We start from the raw sequence: 21,379 nt of genomic DNA, 5'->3' as shown, positions 1-21,379 counted from the left end.
TATAAAATGACTAAAAAATGTGTTACTGATAAAGCTTTGAAACATTAAATCTAACAGCACCATGCTTCTAAAAATTACTTTGATTAGACAATCCTAACCACTTGATCAATGGATAGGATAATGGATGTTCAAATTGATTGACAGATTCCATAATTAATGTGGACTATCTATCATGTTATACCTACCTTTTGCTTTCCAAACACTCAATAATCACTTTTACTATAAGGCTCCAACTATTCGATCGGTGGATTAAAAAAAAAAAAAAGGGATTGTCCCCATTGATTACATTGGACAATGTTCAACCATTTATCTAGGTTGTTCATCATGCAAGGCCAACTTTTGATTACCCATGTCATCAAGAATCGATTTCGTTGATTGCATGTTCCTAACCATCTGATCTGTGGTATCGAAATGGATGATCCAGGCTGATTTCATCTAAAAGGCTCGATCACTATTTCTGACTATCCATCATGTATGCCCATCTTCATATGTGAAGAATCAAGAGTCACTTTGATTGGATCGCTCTAACTATTTAATCAACGGCAGAAAAAAAAAAGAATGTTCCCATTTGATTACATTGCAAAAGTTTTGATGAATGATCTGTACCATCCAAGATGTAAGTTTTGATGATTGATCTGTACCATCCAAGATGTAAGTTTTGATGATTGATCTGTACCATCCAAGATGAGGGGCCGCTTTCAATTCCTGTCCCTCTCAAGAATCATTGTGATCTAAGAATCCCAATAACTTGATGGATGGTGGGACCCGATGAATATATAAAATTTTAAAATAAAAATAAAAATCTCTCTGCCAAGGAGAAGACAGACCCGAGACAGTCAATCGGTAATCCACAGGGATGCATGAAAACGGAAACGGACTTTTTGTCAAAAGATAATAGTAAATCCTTGAGAATTCTAATTTTACCAAACAGTGCCTAAAAAGTCAAGTATAGCACAACCCGTTCAAGGATCAAACCATGATGATTGAAAGAACCTAAAAAACAGGCCAATGCAATATCAGGTGGGCCACACCACTAAAACAGTAAACACCCATCAGAATTCCTGGAGAGTTTTGCAGTGGCCCTTGTAAAACAAAGCAGAATTTTAGTTTCTCCTGGGGGTCACATTGCTGCTAGGGTGGCAGATCTGGGCAGGACCTTGGCTGAGTGAGATTGAAATTTTGAACAAGCCCAAGCCGCACAGTACCAGACCAGCCCAGGCCTGTCCAGTTTACAACCCCTCTTGTGGCCCACCTTCCATACATGCATCGCTGCTGACCGTCCGTCCATCCTTCCAGTGGGCTCGCTCTACTCTGATGTCCTTCTCTTTGCTGAATGTGTGCTTTTGAACATTTCTATTCAGAAATTGTGTTCCATCTAATTCCCAGGATTGGGCAATTGGGACTGTTTGGTTGTGTGATGGGCCACCTTCCTCCGATGGGCTTGCTAGATGGATGGCTGACAAAAAGTGTTGGGTGCAATCAGACAGTGTGAGGGGTTAGATTTATTATTATAATTCTGGATTGAGCAATGTGATTGTAAAACCGAATTGGAGAGCCAATACACAGAAACTTGTGTCCCACTCAAATCAACCAAACAAGAGGGAGATGGGCTAATTCACTTACCTGATCTGGCGGCCACAATGTACACTAATAAATACGAGCTTGAGCAAGTAGGAGAGTGAAGTAATAATCTCCCATCAATCAGTCGTATGAGGGTCTTTACAAGTAAAGAAAGATGAGAAGTAGTAAACAACAATTCTCCTAAAGCTCATTATCACTTTTCAATGTACCATCATTAGGATTCATGAGCTCCTCTTAGATTTTAAAAGAGTGGTTGTTAGCTTTGTTTGGCAATGCCATAGAAAAATGGAAGTGTTCTTGTTGCCTTCGTTGTTCCAAGTAACATTAATAGGTCATTGCTTGCCCCTCTTTTTTCTTCTTTTCACCGCCACGCTGCGAGCACGTAATGCTGTCTCTCCCTTTTTTTCTTTCTCTCTCCTCTCTCCTCTCCCCCTTTCTTCTTTTCGTACTACCTACCACTCTCTCTTCCCTAATAAATTAAGAAGAGAAGTGGCTAAAAGAGGGGAAGCCAATTCAGTCAGGTCAGAGCCATGGCCACAGGCCCACCTCGATGTATGTGTTGTAAATCTACGTGGTCCATTCATTTTTTTTTTTCAGCTCATTGTAAGATGTTGGCTTAAAACAAATGCAGATCCAATTTTCAGGTGGACCACACCACACAAAACAGTGGTGATTGACCATTAAAAACTTCTTGAAGGTTAAGTTTTGGATCGAGCTTATATTTGTACTTCATCCAGGTCTGTTTGATTTTATCAACTTGTTAGATGGCATATAAACATCATGGTGGGCCTGTGAAGTTTTTAGCGATAGGCATTCAATCACCCTTGTGTTCCACTAGAGATTTAGATTTGTTTCAATTTTAAGCCCATGTACTAAGATGAGTTGAAAAAATAAATGAATGGTATAGATATACAGTACATATATCAAGGTAAGCCTGACTGAATCCATCTTAAATTGAGTTGGAAAAACAGATGGACCGCACGGATATACAGCACATATATCATAGGCTCCTGTGTATGGTCCAACTAAGATTTGGATCTGCTTGATTTTTTCGTCGACCCGTCCTAAAATGGATTGGAGAAACGGATGGACGGCGTGTATATACATCGCATCATCAAGGTGGGCCCATTAATGTATTACTCGTCTAACAGCTAATCCGCGGTAGTTAGGAGTGGGATTGGGAGGTGATTGCTTACTTAGTCAATTCAGTTATAGCTTACTCAGTATACTCTGTAGGGCTACCATGATGTATGTATCATATCCAGATCATTTCAAAACATGATCTTAGAATTAAAATATAACCAAATCTCAAAGTAGACCCCACCAGTGAGCGGTTGAGAATTGAATACTTGAAAACTTTTTATAAGCTACGGAAGTTTTGGATCAAGCCAATATTAGTATTTGTGTTTTCTTTTCTTTGATTTCTATGTGATTTTATGAATAGGTTCAATGATAAATAAACATTATCCTATCCGTAGGAAGGTTTCAACGGTAGATTTGATTATCCTACTGTTTTCGACGGTGTGATCCACTTGAGCTTTAGATATGCTTCGATTTTAGTATCATGCATTAAAATGAGCCGGTAAAACGGATGGATGGTGTGGATAAGACACATATGGGCTCCACGGAGTTAATCAGTACGCTGTAGCTAAGTTAGGCGTTAGGCAATCCACGTCCCAAGGCATGGTGCCCCCACCTGCTTTCACGGGTCGGGCGGGCCTTTAGGGGTTGACATTTATATACCCGTGTGGCCACACGTAAGGCAGATGCAAGCTGCTAACAAAACACGTGTGGCTACACGTTCACATGCACGCTGCCAACACAAAGGACACGTGTAACAGGACGAACCGCCAACGAACATGACCTCATCTTCAACTAGAAGCATCTTATAGAAAGGGTCGTGGGATCGGATACATTTCACTCCAGAACACTCCACAAGCTTTTGAGGTGTCCTTCTACTAGAAGGTCTCAGACACTTCTCTAATCCTCTTTAAATGCTGTTTATACCTCTTTCAATCTCACTTAAAAACTCACTCTTTCTTCCCTTAAAAGTCTTCTTGGTGCAGCAACCACTAATCAACTTCAAATGGCGTTAGCTCGTTTGTATTTGAAGAATTTTCATCCAAGGGTCTTTACTCTACCGAGCAAAGTAGTAAACTCCACAAAACAATCTTGGGAGTCTGAGATCCGTTGGTTTTCGACGGCACCCACTACAACCGATAAAGCGTCCAGTGATGGGAAATCCAATGGCCGGGAAGTTGCTGTCTCTGAGGGTGGTGGTGGGAGATTGAAGCCATCTTTGAGGAAACGCCGACGGCCGTGGAGCAATCAGAGGGGGCTCGTTCCATTCCGTCTACCTGGTGAAATCTCTTTCTTGCAATGCTCTGATACTCATATTAGCCTTGTGTAACACTGATGAGCTCACCACAAATGCCCAAAAATTGCAATGGTCGTGGGATCCTAGCCACTGATTGAAGGACTTTAAGGGCCTGTTTGGCCACCTGCATTAAGTGGGATTAAAGTGGATGGAATTGAAAAAGTAACAATTAATGCATATGTAAGGTAGTCTTTGGATTAGGTTTATCCATAAATTTGTAATGTCATGTTTGGAAGATATAGGATTACCCTTAATCCCGTGGGATAAGACTAAAGTCGTGCTTGAAAAGATATTGTGAGATTGCAAAAGTCATTTTGCAAACACTCTTATTTAATAAGGAACTGATCAGATGGATCTTAATGTACGAAATTTACCATGCCTCCACATCTATTACCATATACCTGGTATATTTGGAAGATATCCAGACCGTCTGTTTAGCAAGACCAAGCGTGAGTGGAACATGAACCAAAATTCACACTGGACAGATGATCCTAACCCTTTAATTGGTGGCGAGATAAATATCAGTAATGGTTCGAATTCAAAAGTAGAATGTACATTGTTTAGATGGTTAGCATTATCTGATCAAGCCGATTTTGGGTCAGTGGCCAATAAATGGCAAAGGCTTTGGGATGAACCGTCCCCATGTCGTCTAGGTATGGCACATGTGCGTTAAATGAGGTGAGAGACTGGATGAGCTCCAATCTAGTGGGTGGACCATGAACTCACTGATTATCCTGGTCACGTAAACCGACGACCTAGATAATGCCACATGGACCCACTTTAAGGACGTTTTAATATTCAACGAACATCATGCAATCTTGATGTGGTTCTACTTTATTCTAGGTTGTGGTCCACTCTATTCCCGGTTATACTTCATTTTTCAGTTCATACTCTGAAATGACCCAAAAATAATTATGAACGGTGTGGATACCAACATTTACATCATGATGGGCCCCACGTAATCCTACCCTTTCACGCCCGAACTTATGATGCAATCCAGGCATTTTATTTTTTTTTGGGGGGGAAAAATAGCGGAAATTAGCTAATCCAGGGATGATTGTGAAATCCTTCCCCCTCGACCCGTAGTTTGAGCGGGAGACTCAAAGACTCATGGTGGATTAGATGGGACAACGAATGCAATTCTATCTAATCCCAGCTAATGCAGGTGGCCAAACAGGCCCTAAAGGACTAGGAATGAGTGGCTAGGATCAGATGTTCAAACAATACTATAATAGGCAAAAAGTCTTTTTAAGTTGGGTGGCTGGGATTATTTGATTGCAGCCATTTTTGGCATATGGTCTATTCCTTGTAACCCTCACATGTCACGTGAAAGTGGATCATGCATACACGTCCGTGTGTAAAAAGATTCTCTACTCGTGAATCTGACATGCTTTTATTATGCATTTTCATTGAGTTACGTCAGGAATTTCTCTAATAATATAAACATAGTCAATTCACATCCTTCAGCTATTGAGCCTAATCAAAGCTGGGCACTCACTAAGGCCAGCCAGCCCAGTTGCAACCCTACATATACAAAACGGCTATAATGCAATGCCACCATGTTTAGTTCCCATTCCTACTACTAGCTACCGGTTCATCAAACAATCTCATGAAGCAAACATGCCTTCTCTTGAAAATTTCCAGATTTCTTTCCACGAACGGGCTTCGGGAACGTGTTGATGCAAGTGCCAGAAAACCTAAACAAGATCTTGGAGTAATTGGCGCCATCCCGCTTGTTTGGTAGGGTGAAGGAGGATGACAAATGCTACAAACTACGGTTTGAAGTCCCAGGACTGAGTAAGGAAGACATTAAGATGACGATTGTGGACGGGTTCTTGATTATCAAAGGGGAGAACAAGGAGGAAGAAGAAGGATCTGATGATGATGATCAATGGTCATTCAAAAGCTATGGCTACTACAACACTAGCCTTCTATTGCCAGATGATGCTAAGATAGAGGAAATAAAGGCCGAGTTGAAGGATGGTATTCTTAATATTACAATACCGAGGTCAGAAAACCAAAGAAAAGAGGTTAAGGAGGTAAAAATCCATTGAGCGCGCGATACAGGTGCGTGGTTAAGAGGGGTAGTTGGTGATTATGGAAAGTACATAGGAGATGTTCTTTTTCTTTTTTCTTTTTTCTTTGTTTTTTTTTTTTTCCTTTTTTGTTTTTGTTTTTTTTAATGGTGGTACCCGGTTTGAATAGCAGGTCATTTTGCTTTAGTAACTTATGCCATAAGTAGTTTATCTTGGTTTTTATTTTATGCTATTTATTAAGTAGATAAGTATACTCCATAAATAACATATTAATTATCGAGACAAGTTTTTTTTTTTTTTTTTTTTTTTTTTAAGGACGTTTAGCATATACGTAATTTTTTAATTTCTTCTATTAATCTCTCATTTCTCATGGTATATTGCATGGTTTATTATTATTATTATTAAAATCTCTTCCAAAATTTTCTTATTCACATGGGGTCCACATTAACATCCATTGTCCATCATATGGGCCAACCTTTCATGTGGACTGCCGATTGTGTTGGGCCCAACTTGCCCTGCATTCAATGTGAACCGTGTTTTGTATTGTATGGGGCCTACTTTCAGTGTGGACCATCTATCTTGTGAGGTCTGTCGATGTGGACTATCCATCAGGGCCGATGGATGAGGTCTGTCGATGCATGTGGTCGATGTGGACTATCCATCTGGGCCAACCTTGACATGCGTTTTCATCACATCGAACATCATGCGTGGGCATGAAGTGGGCCGCCCATTGATTATTGCAAGGCCACCTTAGATGAGGGCCATTAGGGGGGACCTTTGATATGGACTGTCCATTTATGCGTGGCCCACCTTAATGTGTTCTCCCGTTGTGGGACCCACCTTACTGTGGGTCATCTGTCATGTGGGGCCCACCGCGGCGGGAGCCCACCTTTGATGTGGACCATCCCTACGTGGATCCCACCTTCGAAGTGGGCCTAGTGGGCATCCATCATGTAAGCCCACCTTGGATATGAGCCATTCATCATTAGGGGCCAACAGTTGATGTGAACCACGCATTATGTTGGATCCACTTGATGCGAGTCACACGTCATGTTGGGGTCACTAACATAACCCATTGATGTTAATTATTCGTAATGTGGATCCACCTTCAATGTCTAATGATGGATTTCAATGTCTAGGCCTCACCATTGAAGTTTTGGATCAAGGTGATATTCAACCTGGGAATTTGGATTAAGCTGATATTCAACCTTGGGGGTCACAGAAGTTTTGGATCACGCTGCAATTTATGTTTTTAAGCAAGGTGTGTGTTCCACTGTTTCATGTTGTGTGTTCCACTTGAGCTTTTAATAGAATTCAATTTTAGGCTCAAACCCTGAACTGGTTTAGAAAGATAGGCCAAGCCCATTATTAGGAAACACAAGTTTAAGCTAAGAAGTATTCTTAAAAGAATATTCATCATCAATATTAATTGTCCATCATGTGGGACCCACTTTCAATGTCCAATGATTGATAATGTGAACTCCACCTTTGTCATGGCCCACCTGACTCCACGTGGGACCCAACTTAATGTGGGTCATCAAATACGGGCCCACCATATATCGACTTTAATTGTCCATTAGCTGGGGCCACCTTTAATGTCTACCACCCCTCATGTAGGACTTACCTTTGATATAGACCATCTATCATGTGGGCTCCACCTTCGAGTGGGTTTAAAAAATAAATATATATTAAAAAAAAAAAAAAAACCCTAAAAGTCGTAAGTTTAAGCTGATAAGCCAAATGACGTGGATCAAGTGACGTTGCCAGCACCACCGTAGTAGCAGAGTGTTGATCGTTGATCGCATTGGACGTTGTGTGGCCAACATAATGCATGTGTTTTATATCGATGTCATCCATCATTTTTTCTTGCTTGAAATAGATCTAGAGTTCCATTACACCATAGGTAACAGTGGGGATAATTCATTTTTTCTTGCTTGAAGCACATATAGAGCTCGATTACACCATGGGAAACATTGGCTCATAATGACACTCTTTCTTGAAGCAGATATAGAGGTCGACCATACCATAGGAAACCGTGGGGATAATGACACTCATTGTAATGTTTATCTATTATTCAACTTGATTATTTTACTCAAAACATAGATAAAAGGAAAACACAAACATCATCTTGACCGAAAACTTTTATGGCTCCTAAGAAGTTTTAAACGGTGAGCATTCAATAACCACTATTCCTATGGTATGGTTCACTTGAGCTACAGATGTGCTTTATTTTTAGTGTTCAAGCCCTAAAAGGAAAGAGTTCGACATGAGAGTGTGAGTGTGTGTAGAAAGGAAAACATCACGTTAGCCCCACAACACCGAAATATAAAACACATACATCACGTCGGCCCCATAACGCCCAACACATCGCCACACCACTGTTGGGTTGGTCCACTTTTAAAAAAGTGGTTATCAAACTAATTTTTATTACATAAGTAATTTATTTGCTGTTATAAGATTTAAAAATGAACTATTTATCTGCGTTTCTTTCTTTCTTTGAAGTTTGGTGGAATGCATTCCTACTTATTATAATAAGGATTTGGACATTTTTAAATGGCTTAAAACCATTTATTAGATAGTGCTCTTCTTCGATGGGTGTTGCACAAAAACTACAAATTAATTGAATGGCCTAAATAAGTTTTGCATGTTCTAGCTTTAGATCGTTTCACATATTGTAGTCCACTTAATCAATTGATCTATTTCATCTTTAAGGGAGAGAGAACCTACAAAGCATTGTCCACAAGATGGACGACTCTGATCTCACGTAGATAAGGTCTATAGGGACATGTGGCATTTGTCTTTAGCATGCCTTTCTGTTAAGGGAGGCTTTGGGCCGGACTAAGCTTTGGAACGGGCTCTGATGTACTCGCTCTGCTTTAGGTGGCGCTTGGGCCTGGCATGCATGGCAAGATCAAATGTTCCAGTTATGCTTGAGCTCAAGTCATTTTAGGCCAAACCTACCCATCCGACCCTGGCTCCCCAACTTTCAAGGATGCCATTTAATCATGATTAGGCAATTCTCACATGTCTACATGTCTGCAAATATGCCATTTTAATTCATGATTAATCAACTATGAATCTTCAATGTAGACCGTTGATTTTTGTTTTATCAATGGATATATTAGAAATATTAAGTGGGATTTTATCATAGTTTAGACCAGGGTAGGTCCGAAACAAAATTTTCAAGCTTCAGCTTGGGCCCATCTGCTATGCCAGTTCTGGGCTTGGATCGGACATGGGCTTTAGATGTTAAGTTTAGGCCCATTGCCGCTCCTTATTCCTTAGACGCTCGTGTGGACTTAGCCAACCTCTTTGGCAGGCGTGTGAAAGGTTTGAAATATATGGCAGTGCTGTTTGAAGCCAGACTTTTGCATTCTATACATAATCACCACTTCGAGAGTGCCAATATGGCATTCACGTGAGAGATCCATGCCGTTCATCAGGTAGATCCAACAACAAGTAATGATATCTCAAAAAAGGAAAGATGGACACTGATCAGATGGGACACAAATATATGAGAAGAAGAATAGTTGGAAAAGAAAACCAATGGTCAAAATTCAAGATGGACATTTGTCAGCTCCATGGTGAGTTGGACCTGCCCATTTTAATTAGGCAAGGACACATTCACCGATCAGTCTACATGGATGAATATGAGTCCACTTGACTGACTCTTGTGCGGCCCATCTGCTTGTGCTGCTGCATTGCATTCAACCCTTTTTTTATGATATGACATAGTTTGCTTCCATGAAGCTTCCTTCAATGGGAGTCGTTCATTTGAAAAAAGAAATGATGCAGTAAGTGTATGGAAACCTCACTATGCACCTACTTTTATTTGAATTAGTTGCCATCCTCATCACCTATCTGGACCGTCCATTAGGTCCAGCCAACTCTTCATCGGCTCCATCAAAGAACCAATACTGATCAGATTATCCAAACTGTCCACTCAAAGAGCTAATACTGATCAGATGATCCAAACTGTCCACTCGGTGACATGCAAAAATGGATGCACAAGATCATTTGTACAAGTTATAGGACGGTCCGATTATTATGAGTTTTGCACAGCAGTGGAACAAGGGTAGTCTTGACGTAATGGACGGTTCAGATAATGAGATGCCAAAAGTTCGGTATGGCATCGGATGCCCATTGCATAATCTCCCCTAGTTTTATAACTTGAATGGGTCTCTTCCACGAAGACTAACAATACAAATAACGTAATCTGCATGTCTTCTCATCCTCTTGCAAGGAAACAAGCACTTGTATTTTTTTAATTGCGTGTATGAGAAATGTTCAAATCCAACCGGTTGGACGATGAGTCACCGTGCATCTACTCATAATTTCCAACCTATCTGGTGCATGTTACATCCACCCCGTCCAATAGGTTGGTCCCACCATAAGAATCACCTTATCCGAAAACAAATCACATCCATTCATCAAAATAGCATACTTATTAGTATGTGCCAGCGACATCCACCCCATCCAAAAGGTAGGCTCACCTAATGAGTAGATGGAGCTGATTTTTGTACATGGTGGGTCCAAACTATTGCATGGGTTGGATGTAACATGTATATGATAGATGGTTGGATGTAACATGTATATGATAGATGGTGGACACTAACTTATCATGCAACTGGTTGTATGCGAACATCTTTCATGTATGATAGAAACATGTTCTAGAATGCATACTTGTATGCTAAAGCTGTTTTTATTCAATTATACTAATCTTCCAAGAAGATGTCTTCCAGCCCTAAAGCTGTCTTCATTCAAGTGTCCTATTCTTTCAAGCATCTGTCTTCTCACCTTCTTGCAAGCAATGCCAACCTCTCAAGTTTTTGAATATTCTGTCTTGATCTTGTCTATAACCAAACAAAACTTCTCTCTCATAGTAGATGGACGGTCTGGATCCATCCGTATGACTGATTATTAACGGAGAGGATCAACTAGATGGACGATCTGGATCCAACCACCACATGAAGTCTTTTATGTAAGCATTGGTTTGTCTTGATTAAGTGGGAAATGCCTGTCTACTTGTGTCTGGTCCATCTTGTCGTGTACATTTGTACGTACACGAGCATGTACGTCCGTCTCGGAATTATTACATAAGTTCAAACGTACAATTGAGCTGCGTTTGAAACGAACATCCGTGATGTGTACGTTGAATCCAAGCCGTTGATCTAGTGCGACTCTCCATGGGCACCGTACATCTTAAGAATCATGCCTATAAAAAGCCCATGTCGTCATGTCACAGGGAGCAATTTACAATTTTCCCATAGCATATGTAATTAACTGGTTGTGGCCTACCTTAATTTTGGCATAATTTGAGTTTGGGTGTGTACCTTTATCCTGGTGGAGCACACCTGATCACTGAGTTGGATGACGTAACACATTATAGTGGAACCCACATTCCATTTGAAAATTTCTATAGTGGCCATGGAAGCAGATTGCGTACTGAGCAAACTCTGTGAGGCTTACATTGATTTATTTATTTTATTCACTCTTTTCATCCATTTTACCATATAATTTAATGGCTTGAGCCCAACATGGAAGCATATCCAAAGCTCAAGTGGACCACATTATAAAAAAGAGTATTAAGCGAACGTCCACTGATGAAAAAATCATACAGACTGGAAGTTTTGGATCAAGCTGAGATTTGTGTTTTCCCTTAATTTATGTTTGTGTGATTGTATAAATAGATTGGACGGCAAATAAATGTCACCATCACCATGGGCTTTAAGAAGGCTTCAATGATGAAAATCATTATTTCCACTATTTGTGGATTGTTATATGTGGTGTGGTCCAATTGAGCTTTGGATGTGCTTAAATATTTGGCTTAACCCCTGAAATGAGCTGGACAAATAAATGGACACCACACATACATTCGCGGTGGGTGCAATATAGTTGACTCTAATAAAAGTGTATTGAGTAATGCAATTTGATTTCCGCCGGCATCCTCTCCCCAATGTCCCCCATTGTCCCATTTGGTGTGGCCCACTTGAGTTGTGGATCAAGATGTATCTTGTGATCTATTCTAGACAACCAGGGTGCAAGACAATACAAACTACACTAAGTGGACAATGATCAGGTGGTGACCTGGGTGTGTACTAACAAGCTAACATGGAGTGTGTGTACTGACATGGGTGTGTACTAACAAGCTAACCCAAAAAAAAAAGGTGGTGACCCCAACACCTCATAGCTAAGTGGTGTCAGGACGTTGTGAGGCCAACCACGGTATATAGATATGTTTTATAAATCCAATTTGTTTATATGTTTTTCAGCTGATTTTAGGGCACGAGTCATTTTTTAGAAACCTGTTAGAGCTACACAAGTTTTTAATCATATTCGTATTTCACTCTATTCAAAGTTTCAACCATAGGCATTATTATCTCTACTATTTTCTGTGTTGTGATCCACTTGAGCTTTGAATACGATTTAATTTTAAACTTATACGCTAATATGAGCTGGCAATGCATATAAACGGTACGAATAAAACACAATCATAGAGGTCCCATGAAGTCCCAACGCCACATGGCTATCCGTGTTGTTGTAACCGCACAATCCCCGATATCACCCACACGTCACGGTGGGCCCTACACAACTAGCAGATATGGTAATTACTTGATGATTCCCTTAAATTGAATAACGTGCGTACCCATGTATGCATGTGTAAAATATATTAAGAAAGGGTTCAAATATAGTGCCGCTAGAAGACAGTCGTACACCTCCCACCTCTCACTAACCTTGCTTCGGTGGGTAGGATCGTAATTCCCAACATGAATTTAGAAATGCTTGTCGGGATTCCCGCTCATCATCCATGATGCACTGCCAATGTGTAAGTAAACCAACATGTGTGTAGAAAAATAAGAGGCCGTTTATCCATCTCTTTCCTCTCCTGACCAAAATAAAGCACCACATGCAAGACCCGTGTCTTTTAACGCGTCTAATTACATCACGTGCACTGCACGTATCTTTATTAGACACAAACCAGGGCTACTTTGCCGTGCTCAACCAGGATACCAGCCGTTGGATATTCCATTGTAAATGTGGGGTCCATGAATGGCTGAACCAAACTGCCTGTCGCATAAGAAAAACCAGATGGTAAGATCCCAGCAATCGTTGAACGACGACTATTGCTGTATTTTCTGTCTTATACTGAAAGGTTACAGTTTTTCCATCTACAGAAATTTGATGCGCAGATCATCCATGGTGGGCCCACCATATCAATCGTTTCTATAACAGAACCATGGGATACAGCCAGAGGTGTACACGAGTCGAGTTAGCTTATTAGCTCGCTCGGATCGACTCGGAAAAGCTCGACTCGACTCGGATCAAAACTGTATTCGAGCCGAGTCGAGCCCGTTTTATTGTGCTCGAAATTTTTCGAGTCGAGTCTGAGTTAGACCTAGATCGACTCGAGTCGACTCGGTTCGACTTGGATCGGGTCAAATCTATTTTTGAGTAAGTATATATAAAAAAAAGGACACGTAGAATAGGTTTTTTTTTTTAAAAAAAAAAAAAAAAAACAGCGCCCTCTTGTGTAGGCTGTTCATCCAACCTTAAAAACCCTAATCCCAGCTCGAATTCGACTCTCTTCAGCACCCGAACGGCGACCGGCGACCAATATCATTCTCCTCTCCTCTATTTCTCGACGTTCTCCAACTTCCGACAATGATGTTGCTTACCAAGTGTTTAATGAAATGACTCAATGAAGTGTGGCTGGTGGCAAGAAAGGTATGCATATGAAACAAATACACTTTTTTTCTTGATTTTTACGTTGCTTAGAAGGTGTTTGATGAAATACATGTAAAACCACTGCTGTTGTTTACATAGAATGAAATTTTGAAGGTGCAATTCATGTATTTGTAAAAATGCTACACAGGTGAACTTGGTTCGATCTCGACTCGAACTAACCCGAGCTGCTAACCGAACCGAGCCGAGCTGGCCAATCAAGCTCGAGGGCCGAGCCAAGCTAAGGCCAGCAAGTGGTCGCGCTGAGTCAAGTTATGCCCAACTCAACTCGGTTCGACTCATGTACACCTTTAGATACAACTTCGGTATGTATGTGCCTTATATCTAGGCCATGCATCTATTTTGATAGCTAATTTTAGGACACACGATCACAGAAAGGAAGCAAATCAAAGTCCAACGAACCGTATGAAAAAGAGGTGATTGAATACCCATCATTAAAAACTTATGAGGAGCCACTGGAATATTTATTTCCCATCGAACCCGTTGATAATGTGAAAAATGCCTGGATGAAGGGGCCACACAAATATCAACTTCATCCAAAACTTTTGTAACCCACGGGAAGTTTTTAATGGTCAATCAACATTGTTTCCTGTGGTGTGGTTCACTTGTGCTTTGGATCTGCTTCATTTTTTGAATAATGCCCTAAAACGATTTTTCAAAACTAAATGGAAAGCATGAATGTAAGGAAAATACATCACAGTGGGCCCCACAATCAGGCATCCACGAAGCCGCATGGGAAAACCCAAGGAACCTGCTGATGGGCCCCAACATGATGCATGTGTTTCATATATTTCAAAGATCGCATATTCCTCTTTTAACTACATAAATGTATTTCACATAATTCAATTCACACCTTCTAAGATGCAACCCCCATTTAATTATTGCAACGTACTGAGCGTGTCTTTTTCCAGCATTGTGTGAACGTGAGACCTTGCTTTTTGCTGCCCAAATGGCTTTTTTTAAAATAAAAAAAAACTTTTATTTTTAAGTACTTGTTTGGTTGGAGACATGTCATGACCATGGAAGTGGGAACATAGACATAAGTGGTGGGCCATCTGATTTCAACCGCAGAAATGCAATGAACCTAAGTGACATCTGGGTCAAGGTCCATCACTGAAAATTCAATAACAAATGCTTGTAGAAATGGAGGGAAGTGCAGGTCTACAGTAGGTGATCCACCACTCCTATTTTTTTAAGTTGTGGTGTCTGGTGCACTGTGCATGTGGCCTATATGTATCGAAATCAGGACCGTTCATGTTGCTGGGCCCGCTGTGGATGAAGCATAGCATGAAAATCAAACCGATCGAATGTTCTTGGTGCTTGTGTTTCTCTATATGAATTTGAACTGTTGATTGTTTTATTTTTGACCATCCATTTATAGTTGATGGTTGGATGCGAGTTTTGGGAGTGTGATCCTCTACAATCTGGACGATCTGGATTGGGGTTCTGGTATATCATATAAATAATACCTGAGACATCAGAAATACCAGTGGACGGTTTAAATAAACGTGCATGGTCGGTGAGATGGAACAACGTACAGCGGAGTCGTGAGTGAATGGAAGACATGAATGAAATAGAGAGGTTCTGCGCTGATGGCAGACCTCACCACGCCCCGATCTTTATCAGGGAAACGGATTGGCTACTCCACCCGCCACCGGCCAATGGCTGATGGTCGGTGCTCTGTGGGCCCCAACATGATGTATATGTTTCATCCATGCCATACAACTATTTTTTATAGATCATTTCATGGTATGAGATCAAAACTGAGGTATATCCCAATCTCGAATGAACCACATTACATGAAATAGTGTCGAATGAACTTTGACCATTAAAAACTTTTTGAGGGCCATAAATGTTTTGGATCAAGCTGATATTTGTTTTTTCCCTTCATCTGGGTCTGTACGACCTAATCAACAGATTGGATGTCAAATAAAAAGTAGTACAATGGCCCTTAGGAGGATTTTAATGTTGGATATCCAATCGCTATTATTTTCCTGTGGTATGGTCCACCTTAGATTTATATCCCTCTCATTGTTGGTACCAAGCCCTAAAATGATCTTTAAAATGGGATGAACGGATTGGATGAAGCACATACATCATATTGGGGCCCACGGAGCACAGAGCACCGACCACGGGAACGGAGTAGCCAATCCGTTCTCAATTAAAAATACCTATTACACGTGAAAATCGTGGTTTAAAGACATGATGAGTGGGACCCGACATGTCCAATCTCGAGCCACGTCGTAACTAGTCAGAGCTGGGGTGAATCGACCGACTCAGCGAAGTTAGGAGTGACTCGTCTTGATGACTTGTAGTGTGGAACCAGATTCGACATGACCGAATCTGAGTTACTAGGACGAGCCATGGGACTCTCTGAGCCTTAAAACTATGGTGGCAGTGGGTTGGACAGCCCGGCCCTAGAGAGTTAGGGCTGCCCTTAAACCTAGCCTTAGGGTTGAGGCTAAGCTTGAAATTCAGGCCCACTGTGAAGTATGGCTTTTATTCACGTTGTTCATCCATTTTTCAAATCATGAGCTCAAAAAAGAAGCAATCAAGGACTCAAGTAGGCCATAGAGTGGTGGTTGAATGCTCATGGTTGTAGGAAAAATGAACCGACCTACTATTAACAGGCTAGGTCAGAAAGTTCATAGCCACGAGTGCGACCCAGCGGTCCAATCTCCGTCTCCTCGACCAAGTATGAAGAAAGGCCGAACTCGACTTCTGAGTACAAGGCCGAGCTCGACCTCTAAGCACGAGGTCGGGCCTGACCTCTAAGCACAAGGTCAAAACAGTTATTAATCAACCAGGATCTAGAAGAAGTGAGCTAACTCACTTCAGGACGACAAGACCCGTCCTTAGACGAACGTAACCCAACCTCGGTTGTGAACCAGATCAGACTACTTCGAGACAACTAAACCTGCGTTTTATGAGATCCGACCTGACCTCTATTAGGTTTGTTTGCATTCTCAGCCAAAGATCACGGAAACCAACTCCTACACGGATCATCCTTAGATTCTAGCCAAGGATCTAGAAATATCCACCACGTAAAGAGTCTGAATCCTACTATAATCAGTTCTTTCCAAAATGGGGAGAGGCCCCCTCTACGCCACCGGCTCTCCCCACCTATAAATAAGAAAGGCCTCAAAGGAAAAAAGTACGCACAATCTCTATCCCTAAATCTTTAACATTCAAATAGACCTAAATTCCTTTCTAACTTAGGCATCGGATGGTCCCTGCACAAGCCAGGGTCTTCTTTGTCTATCTCTTGTACAGGTTCGCGAGCCCAAAGAGGGCTAACTAGATTTCTGCATCAACACCCATTACTAAAACCTCGTAGGGGCCATGAAAGTTCTAGATTAATTTGATATTTGTGTTATCCTTCCATTCAAGTTTATATGACCTTATGAACCGTTGGATGACAAATAAACATTACAATTGGCCCTAAAAAAGTTTCAATGATGAGATCATTATAACCACTACTTCTTATACTTTGTTCCACTTGAACCTTTTTTGGGCTCATATACTAAAAGAATCTAGAAAATGGATGAATGATTAGTCACGCCACAGATCCCCTGTTTGAACCGATTCCAGTACATTGGACAACCTAAACCTTTGAAACTAATGGACAGACAGTGGTCTAAAATCAATGTACGTCCGCGGGTCAAAACATGGTCACAGTGAATTTTACAGGACTAGAGCCAAGGGACTTTTCAACCCAACTACAGCCAAGGCCGGGTCCAGCCAACCCCGTTCCGACCCATTTCCACCCCTATGGGTTTGACCATCTGCATATGAACGTGATGGGTGGAAATCGCGTACACAGGCCTTAGACTTTTGGACGCGGATTTACTGCGAAAGCCTTTCGCAGGAAGTTCCTGCGCGGTGAACTTAGGTGGGCCCACTGTGATGTTTGTCAGGAATCCACTCCGTCGATCCGTTTTGTGAGCTAATTTTAAGAGATTATACCAAAATTGAACAGGATCCAAGACTCAAGTGAGCCATACTAAAGGAAAAGATAGCTAGGGAAATTCCTACCGTTGAAACTTCCCTGGGTTCGACAGTGATGTTTACATCCCATCCATACCGTTAATAACTTCATTCCTACTAGGATTAACTGTAAACATAAATATTAGAATGATTCAAAACTTCCTTGTCCCCACGAATATTTCAACTGTGGACGTTCAATTATCACGTTTTGGGCCCATTGAGCATTGTATACGGTTCATTTTTGGCTTCATGTCTTAAAATGAACTCACAAAACGGATGGGTGAGGATTTATCACAAACATCCCAGTGAGCCCCACCTGATTTCCCAGAGTAGGAACTTCCTGCGAAAGGCTTTGGCAGGAAATTCGCGTCCCTAGACTTTTCAGCACAATGGAAAGCTGATGGAAATGAGGTCATATATACACCAGGTTCTATGAATGCATGTATCCTACTAATTCAATGAACTGGTGCAACACAAATGATGTCATCGCACATGGAATGTAAAAGAGATATTTTATCCGGCGCCGTTCATCCATGTGTCCGCTCCGTGGAGACAGACGCGTGGCCCGTACTAGTAGTGGTGAAAATGACATGGTAGATAAGGTACAACTACAATGTATTCGTTGAATCGAGATGAGGAGCTGAGCCATCTATCATTTGACCCTTGGTTCTGCCCCATTTTTTGGGTAATGTTTAAAATATCTGGCAAAAGGGATGGAACCCGTGCGATAAAATATATACATCTTGGTGGGGCCCACGTAATCTGGTCATCAGGGATCTCCATCGAGATAGACCCAAATTGTATAGTGAGGCGCTCACCACCCTTTCACTTGGATGTGGTTTGGCTAGTGACCGTAGGCTAATTAGCTGGTGTCAAAGCATTGTAGGCCCTACCATGATGTATTTGTTTTATCCACGCTGTTTATCCATTTTGCTAGCTAATTTTAGGGCGTGACCGTAAAAATGAGGCAAATTCAAATCTCAAGTTGACCACACCACTCAGCTACTGTTTCTATGTTGTGGTCCATTAGAGATTTTGAGATTATGATCTGCTTCAATTTTTATTTATTAGCATAAAATGAGATAACGAAATGAATGTATTGCATGGATAAAACACATACATCATGGTGGGCCTATAAAGCTTTGACACCGGCCTACTAATTGGATGGCATTGGCTCACTAGCCAAGCGTCAACCCTTATCTCGGAGAGTAGTCGTGGAACCCTTAGTTTTTAGGATTAACACTGTCTGTCTTTACCCCAAGTCAGACCAACTTAGTGATAGCTAATAGTGGTAACCATTAACTATAATATTAAATATGAAGGAAGATCATACTCTTAGGAATGTTCACCTACACTCATATGTTCGGTCAATAGTAGTTTGAAAGTCTTGATATTGCTTTTTCCTCGCTCATCAGTAAGGGTATACATTGAGTCAAATCGAGTCAAGCTAGCCTCAGCTGGACTCGACTCGGCCACTAGCTAACCTCAGCTTGAACTCGGCTCGGCCCTCGAACCTGACTGGCCAGTTCGGCTCGGTTCGATCAGCAACTCGGGCCAGTTCGAGCCAAGATTGAGCCGAGTTCGCCATTATAACATTTTCACAAACACCTAGACCGCAACTTCAAAATCTCATTGTATTTGAGACAGTAACAATGGTTTTACAGGTATTTTATCAAACATCTTCTAAGCAATAAAAAATTAAGAAAAAAAAAAAAGGTATTGGTTTCATATGCATACCTTCCTTACCATCGGCCACACTTCTTTGAGTCATTTCATCACACACTTGGTGAGCAACATCAATATCAAAGTAATCGAGTCATTGAACTGGTTCGATCAGAGTTTGATTCGAGCTGGGTTCGATCCGAGTCAAGTCGAGTCGAGCTGGGGCCAACTCAAAAAATCAGCTCGACTCGGCTCGGACTCATCTTTGAATTGAGTTGAATTGAGCTTTCTCGAGTCGAGTCGAGCGAGCTAACCGAGATAGGTCGATTTGTGTACACCTCTACTCATCAGTACACCATTCGACGAAACACCATGTTGCTCTCAGCCAAGTCAGTAATTTTGCTTTAGTGGTAAGTTTTTTCTTTTTGTTTTTTTTCATTCATCATTGACTTATTTTCACTCAATGGTATAATTGATGCACCTTCGAAAGTCTTTAGTTTTAAGAGGAAAAAAAAAAAAACTCATTGGAGGAAGCACCCCAACCTCCGTAAATTACTTAATTAGCACACTTGACAATTAGTAGAATAGACAATTGGTCTCCTGACCATTTAATCAAGCACTGACTTTTCTTGACGCCAAGAACTAGTGACATTCAATTTGAATTGGATCGAAAATCAATTCTGACACACCCGCAAATTTCACACGTGTACCATGCGGCCGAATTCCAGACCAGCACCTGCTTTTTAAGATAAGATAAGTTGGTATTCTAGTGGATTTGAGCTTCTTTTTTTTCAATGACTCAAACCGTTTACAAGATAGCTAGCACTCTTCCATGAGATATACAATAGGCATAGCCTGTGGCCTGATTGAACTTGGGCCCATCTGCTAGGACATTTCTGAGATTGGACTGGGCTCGGGCCTTAGGATAAGTGTACGGCCGGGCCAGGCCTATCCTAATCAGGCCGATTGCCACCCCTTTGGTAAGTGGGCAGAAGGTTTGAAATATCTGGCTTTGGGGAGTGTTGTTTGTAGCCAGACATGTGCATTCTAAACACAGTAACTTCAAAAGTGCTTATGTGCCATGCATGTGAGAGATCCATACTGTTCATTAATCAGATCTAACAACAAATAATCCTATCGCAAAAAACAAGAGATCGAAACTGATCATATAGGACACAAATACATGTGAAGAAAATAGTCGGAAAAGAAAACTAATGGCCAATATTCAAGACAGACATTTGTCATTCCCCTGGTGAGTTGCACCAGCCTAATTTATTAAGCAAGGACACATTCACGGATCGGCCTACATGGCTAAATCTGAGTCCACTTGGCTGACTTGTGTGTGGCCCACCTACATTCACTGCTATGTATCATTCATCTTTTTATATGATATGACATGGTTTGCTTCCAGGAAGCTTCTTTCAATGGGCGTCATTCATTTTTTAAAACCCATTCTTTTATAAATAAACCATGGCTGAGAATACATGGTTATATAGTTTAGGAGAAATGACACGGTAAGTGTATGGAAAACTCACTGTATACCTACTTTTATTTGATTTAGTTATCATCCCCTTACCTATCTGGACCGTCCGTCAAGTCAAGCCAACTCTTCATTGGCGACCGCAAAGAATTAATACTGATCAGCTACTCAGTGGCATTAAAAAATGGATGTACAAGATCATTTATATAAGTTATAGGACGGTCCAATTATTTTAATTTTTACATGGAAGTGGAACAAGAGTATTCTGGACCTAATGGACGATTCAGATGGAATTGGGTGGATGGGAAGCTGTACATACACGTTGCCCATCGCATCATTTCTCATAGTTAATAACTTACATAGATAGCTCTCCTCAACAAATACTAGCAATACAAGTAACGCAATCTATAGTATCTTCTCATCTTCTTCCAAGAAAAAGAAGCACTAGTTTTTTAAGTGCATGTATGAGAAATGTTTCAAATCCAACCGGTTGGACCATGAGTCACCGTGCAT

The 21,379-nt window shown here is 41.1% G+C and overlaps 1 protein-coding gene across 1 annotated transcript; it reads left to right on the top strand.

The window, feature by feature from the left end:
- The first annotated feature begins 3,514 nt into the window (after positions 1–3,514).
- Positions 3,515–6,178, top strand: LOC131223147 (uncharacterized). The gene is made up of 3 exons (XM_058218456.1): positions 3,515–3,546; positions 3,634–3,941; positions 5,603–6,178. Exons 2-3 carry the CDS (start codon positions 3,668–3,670, stop codon positions 5,674–5,676), a joined length of 348 nt encoding a protein of 115 aa, XP_058074439.1. The 5' UTR covers positions 3,515–3,546; positions 3,634–3,667; the 3' UTR covers positions 5,677–6,178.
- The last annotated feature ends 15,201 nt before the right edge of the window (positions 6,179–21,379 follow it).

Source organism: Magnolia sinica, chromosome 13, assembly GCF_029962835.1.
Source record: "Magnolia sinica isolate HGM2019 chromosome 13, MsV1, whole genome shotgun sequence".
Classification (NCBI taxonomy): Eukaryota; Viridiplantae; Streptophyta; class Magnoliopsida; order Magnoliales; family Magnoliaceae; genus Magnolia; species Magnolia sinica.
This window is presented reverse-complemented; position numbering and strand designations above follow the sequence as displayed.

Bases quoted from the DNA above. Each gene is read 5' to 3' on its own strand.
- LOC131223147 (XM_058218456.1), top strand. From the start codon at position 3,668: ATGGCGTTAGCTCGTTTGTATTTGAAGAATTTTCATCCAAGGGTCTTT. The intron at 3,942-5,602 runs GTGAAATCTCTT...GAAAATTTCCAG, and splicing joins CGTTCCATTCCGTCTACCTG to ATTTCTTTCCACGAACGGGC.